The sequence below is a fragment of the Euwallacea fornicatus genome, chromosome 31, assembly GCF_040115645.1.
Source record: "Euwallacea fornicatus isolate EFF26 chromosome 31, ASM4011564v1, whole genome shotgun sequence".
Classification (NCBI taxonomy): Eukaryota; Metazoa; Arthropoda; class Insecta; order Coleoptera; family Curculionidae; genus Euwallacea; species Euwallacea fornicatus.
In genome coordinates, this window is record NC_089571.1 from 2,398,617 (window position 1) to 2,404,616 (window position 6,000).

Below are 6,000 nucleotides of genomic sequence, written 5' to 3' on the forward strand. Positions count from 1 at the left end.
CCAGTAATTCTGTATAGTCGTTAAAACTCTCTGAAATATTCATTGATAGGGCCTGATGTTCCGATTTCAAGAACGTGTTCATCGACGACAATCATTTGAATGTTCTCATATTATTTATATTCTCTTTTCAAGATTTTTTTATGAATTTCCTCGACTTCTTTAAGACTTAAAGGTTTCAAATTTATAGTCAATGTTAGAAGAAATTTAAGAAATGCTTTATTATATTGGAATATGTTATTTTGAACATCTCTGAATGTGTCATTCGTCCAAAAGGACTGAGAGCTATTTTGTTTACGCACAACAATCGTTGGTAAGTGACTTGAGTCATTCTATTCAATTTTTTTCCATTAATGTCTAAACAGAAACTATAGTAAATTCAAAATATATGTAGATCAGAATAATCGCCTCCATGAGCTCTGTGAGTGTGCGCTAAACGATGTTTAATTTTTTAACGTTTTTTTACTATTTATTCCAAATGTTGACCGTGATTCACATATCGAAAGCAAATCTCGTTATTTGTTTAATTTTATTAATTATCTGCTTTATTTTCTGACTATTTATGCTCAACTTTTTAGCAGAATGTCCTTCCTAATCTACTCATGTTTGAGGATCACCTACACTCCAGTTACTCAAAATTATCTGTTGTAGGCAACTAGGCCAAGAGCAGGCCGTGTCTTGTATAAATCGCCATGGTAATTCTGATTTGTGGCGTGTTTAACCATATTACCCTGTTGGGGTTAACTTTGAGGAGAATCTCTTAGAGTGCATCGTACCAGGAAGATTGTTCCAGTGCTCCTGGGATCTCCATTGTCCCCATTTCTGGAACTGCGGTATCGTCATTAGTGGAATGACTCAGTGCTACATGAGCTCCCACAAAGTGGAAATCCGTAGCCTCCCTAACAGGAGCGTGCTCATATCAACACGACTTATTTGCTCACTAAGAACATTCAGTACCATGTAACGATTCCTGGATGACTCATATGAGTTTTTGAGAGTCCTGAGGTCAGAGACCAGCCTAGTTTTAGAACCGAGGGAGAAAGAGCTTTTTGTTCTATTAAATTTTTGTGATGCTACTGAGGGGGTAGTGGCTACTCCCATAAAAATTTCATGCCATACGTTAAACTCATTGCGCTAACCCCCATGAACTAACGGATCATATCAGGTTAAAGTGTTTTTCTGATGTGATTTACTTTTGTTGCGACAAAAATTTGAGTAAGCTATTGTCATGAAAGTCTCCGAAAATTATATTTTAACACGTATCACGAACCCTTATGAAAGAGATTCCCTAAAACCTTTAACCCCAAAAACATCGATTGAAGACATTAAGGTATGGCGCAAAATGCTATTTTTAATATTAGGTACTTTTCGTGTTTTCCAGTCATTGCAACAAACTTGGCATGATATCTCAACATATGTTATATTAAAACGTATCATGGGCGTAGTTGCTGACATACATAGCTGAATAAACTAACCTATCGAAAGAAAATCTATAACGTCACCGAAAAATCGTTTAAATATCATAATCTCTATATGTAAAAAAAAGTTTCTCTTTACGAAGGATTCTGGATTTATTCTATTATAGGACTAAACTCGTTAAAACTAATTTATGTAGCGACACATTTCGTTCTACGCCAATGGCGAAACAATCCACAAAACCCACAGTTTTCCTTCAAATGTCGACATATTGGAAATAGAACATCTGTAAACTGATAGCAAACATTTTCTCATATAAATAGAATTGTTTTGACCAAAAAACCTTTCGGTAAAAGATTTCACTGGTATTTTTAGGATCTTGGCACAAATTAAGGTAACAACTCCTAATTTGCCTATACGAAGTGTTTAATGACTGCCTGTCATTACTTTAATGAGGCTTCAGACACTCGAGATCTCATAGTCGAAAAGACCTATTATAACCAGCTTATGTAGGCGTAAGGGCGGTTTTTATACCCCTATAAATATTGACAGTAAAATAACGCTCATTTTCTTCTTTAGTACTATCCAGGAGGATTTTTGGTCACGTGTGTTAACATGAAGGTGGATGTTAGGTCAAATTCTCAAAACTATAGAAGGGCCAGATGTCATCACCGTGACTCTGTGGTGACGTAGGAACTGCGTCACAAATGATGTCATATAACCCTGAAGTAAAAAAGGGCAAAACGATGCTTACCGATGAAGTGTAGGATGAGTAGCCAGGGGTGGAGCGGTAAGGCCTCCTGGTCGTATAAAAATCGGACTCGTACACCATTTTGGTGGGCGGCAAGGGGCGGCAAAAGGCGACGAAAGGAGAAACTAAGAAATTCGGCGTCGGGAGATGTTAAAACTGGACTGAGGCGCTGGCTTGCCTCCCGGGATTTTAACATCAAACTTTCAACGGTGACGATCTGTTTTCGCTATTAATAGATGCAAGACGTATAAATTTGATATTTTGCTTATCTTTTTCTATACGAGAGTGGAATTATTGGAGGAGTTTGGTGGTTAATCAGCGTCTCATTGAGTCCAAAAATTATTTTGTGGTGATGATATCATGGACAATGATGCTGCCCTACTTGGCTGAAAATAAGTTTTTACGACGTTTTTAAAAATAAGTTGGTGGACCGAATTGGTGAGGTCATACTCAAAACTTGGCTTCTCGCAGTTTCTGGCTTGTATCAATGTGATATTGCACAGAGCGATTCCAAATTCAACGACACACGTTTTGATTCCGACCCGACTATAAAATTATTATTCTTGGAAGTAATAAAAAAATTTCGTAACTAAAAGCAACCCAATTTTAATTCTTAAAGTAGCTGATGTAGGAAGTTGAAATTTTACATGGAGGAATTACTATTCCTCTATACGTACGATACATTTTGAGTCAAACATCAATATTGGAAAGTTACAAAGATACTGTAGAATCATCATTTAGGCAACTATTGTTGGTGCAAGATCGATTTTTGTGATATCATTCGGACACATTGATTTAGTTTTCGATTTGTGGTGTTTTTTCTTTTCAAATTGAAAGCTCTAGCTGAATGCTTAGATATACAGGGTGTCCATTGGATAATTTTCCACCCCTATTATCTGGAAACGACAGAGATTATTTTTTAATAACAAAAACACGTCGAATTCCGCAGTAGTAGATCTCGAAGAGCATTTAAACGCAAAAATCGGTCGTCCTTTGCAGAAGTTGCCGTCAAGCGGCCTTGTCCTCTACTGCGGGAAGAACTACTCATCTCTTGAGAGCGATTCATAACTGTTAACACCGCTAATGATTAACGTTATAGCTTATTTGCAATTTCCCTTTAGCTAGTCTTCTTCCGTCAGAGCTATCGCTCTGATCGCTTCTTCATCAGTTAATTGTCTTCTCTATTCTATGACACAGCAATAAAATGTACGTGAGAATTGCCACAATACGCCGATACTGGAAGAAGTAAATTTCATATTTTTTTAATAAAACATTTCGTTATCATTTAAAATGCAAATAAGGAGCAATATGTTTTCACGTTAAAGTATTCTTTTTTTATTTCATTTTAAAAAGCGAACAACGATTTTTAATTTTCTCGATCAATGTTACAAAAACCACATAGTTTTTTTCAGTTTTCCATATCACAAAGGAAAAAAATGGAAATATCAAAGTGATCTTTTAAATTTTTCCGAGAGCATATTACGTTGCATTACCTATAGCTAAACTTAAGGGTATTTGAAATTTTTAAAACAAACTGATATATTTAGGTCACATTACTTCATCACTTGCATGCTGATTAATTGGGATTTTTCTTCATTGTAAGGTATTTACTGACTACAATTACACCCAATTTTGATCATGGGATACGTAGTAACACTGGAAAGTGTCCACAAACTCGTCCTACTTAAATTAACTACTGTTTACAGCTTATAAAGAGTGTAGTGGTATCTCCGTAAGGCTGAACGCATACCGCGGTTTGATGAGCGCCAAACAGCACGAAATCGGTAGCTGTCTGGCATGAGATTCTGTGTCAACTGCAATGTGGAACGTTTCTAATCATAGAACTGTAATTTCCTGTGCCAGTCATTGGGGTTAGTGCATCTCGTTATTCTCAAGCAATTACCCCTAGAGGTCATCGAGGCAATGTAGTTCAATGCCGGTAGCAGTATTAGCCCTTGAAGTGGTTGTTTTTACCTGCCTCTTCAGTTTTAAAATATGAACAAAACGTAAACTAGATCAATGTGTCCGAGCGATTTTTAAAAATTTGCTCTATTCTAAATTTTTTTATATATTTTATAAAATTGAAAAATAATTTTTTTAAATACAAAATTGATTTTATTTTAATCACATCTTTGAAGATGATAAATGTTGACAGTAGAAATTGCGAATAAAATCTCTGTAATTTCAAATCTCAAGAGCAAGCTGTCGTGATGAATCTCAAGTTCTCATAAATATTTATTATTTTAACCAGAACAATACGAAAATGTGCATTTTCCTATATTTATTCATCTAAAAACCTTAAAACAGTAACGGTGTTTGTTATTCTCGTCGAGACTCACGCCTACGCCCCGAATGGTCCGAATGAAATTTCTCTTTGTGTGAGGTAATTAGTTAATTTTAGATGGAAATTAGTGTATAACAGCCCCATTACGATGGTAAATGAGGTAGAATAATGGAGTCATATTAGTCGAGTAGAAGCGCTGTCCTTGTAGCTGCCATTACCTACGCATTTCTTTTAGGGCATAGGGGAGTCATTTCATGGTTTCTACGTATTATTTGAACTAATGAAAGACATTTTTTTAAAGTTCTTCGTGACAATTATTCTGATGCGGGGGAAAGAGCATTAAGATATTCAGGAAAATGAGAGATAGACGTAGTAAAAATCTCTTATTAATGACACCTTTTTTTTCTCTCATTTTCACAAATTTTTACAATGATCCTAATCAAAACCGGAGATTAAATATGTTCCATTTCCTAACTATTTACTTAGTAAAAGCTGGTACCTTCATATCAGACCTCAATTAGCAAATGGTGACTATAATGGTTTGGTGAAATTTTCTTTAAATTACTTTATCGTTCAGCAAAATTAGAAAAAAATGTGGACAAATCTCATTAGAATATGCCATTTTATGTATTTATCGTGTGATATTGTGGGACAACGTTCGGTCCGCAAAATCTCATTCGTTCTTTTCTGCAACTTAATTACTTAAATAAAAAAGTACTTGAATAAATAGATAGCTATAAACAACCTAGTAATAAATTAACATAGCAAAAGAAAATTATTTACTTTGTTAAGTAGATAAAGTAATCCAAACGTATGTAATATTCATAAGAATTATTTAAAACCGATAAAATATAATATAGACAATCGATCGTTACGATGTAAATATGTATAATATTGTTTTTTTTTTGCATTCGCATTTACACCCGAGAGTCATTTTTATCCATAAATAAAATGATGCTTACATTTTTAGCCTTAAGACGAAGCCTTCTACCCTTAATGATTAAATCTGTCGAACACAATTCTCTTTCGAATTCGGTAGAGTATGTAAAGTTACAGAGATGTTTTAGGCTTATCTCTAGAATCGACTCAACTGTCCATTCACTTAAAACATCCATAAATATTTAAAAGTAAAAATCAATGGATTACTTTCCTCGGAACCATTATGCCATTCGAGGTATTGCTTTCTTTTATTATCATATCCGCTATAGTGGGTTTAAATTTCGCTCTTTGCTCAATTCTTTGAAATATAAATGAACAAAGGGATTTTATGTCTGCAGAACTTGGACGATTTGATCTTGATCGGTCTACAATGTTAAGAATCTTCTCAGATGTTTCGGAATAACAGCTGTTCGTATAATTCTGCATTTGCACTATTGCCTGTTCCAAGAAAACCGAGGATTAAACAGTGTTTTCAACAATTTTGAAACCTTTCTTAACCCTCAGATTTAGGAGTGTTAAGATTCTTGCTACTGACCTTGTCTCGTACAGAAATAATCTTTTTCTGACAGAATCATCTAACTCTTCACCTTTTTTCTTCAGTTCTACTAAGACT

At 34.8% G+C, this 6,000-nt stretch overlaps 1 protein-coding gene across 6 annotated transcripts in view; it reads right to left on the reverse strand.

The window, feature by feature from the left end:
• LOC136348108 (uncharacterized protein CG45076-like) overlaps positions 1-2,421 on the reverse strand; it is a 97,142-nt gene extending 94,721 nt beyond the window's left edge. The window contains exon 1 of one of the 6 annotated variants that reach the window (XM_066298692.1): positions 2,168-2,421. In XM_066298692.1, the coding sequence (XP_066154789.1) occupies positions 2,168-2,245 (78 nt within the window). In that variant the 5' untranslated portion in view covers positions 2,246-2,421. The remainder of the gene's footprint in view (positions 1-2,167) is intronic. The other 5 variants (XM_066298693.1, XM_066298689.1, XM_066298688.1 and 2 more) reach the window with 5 other exon arrangements.
• Between the last annotated feature and the right edge of the window lie 3,579 nt (positions 2,422-6,000).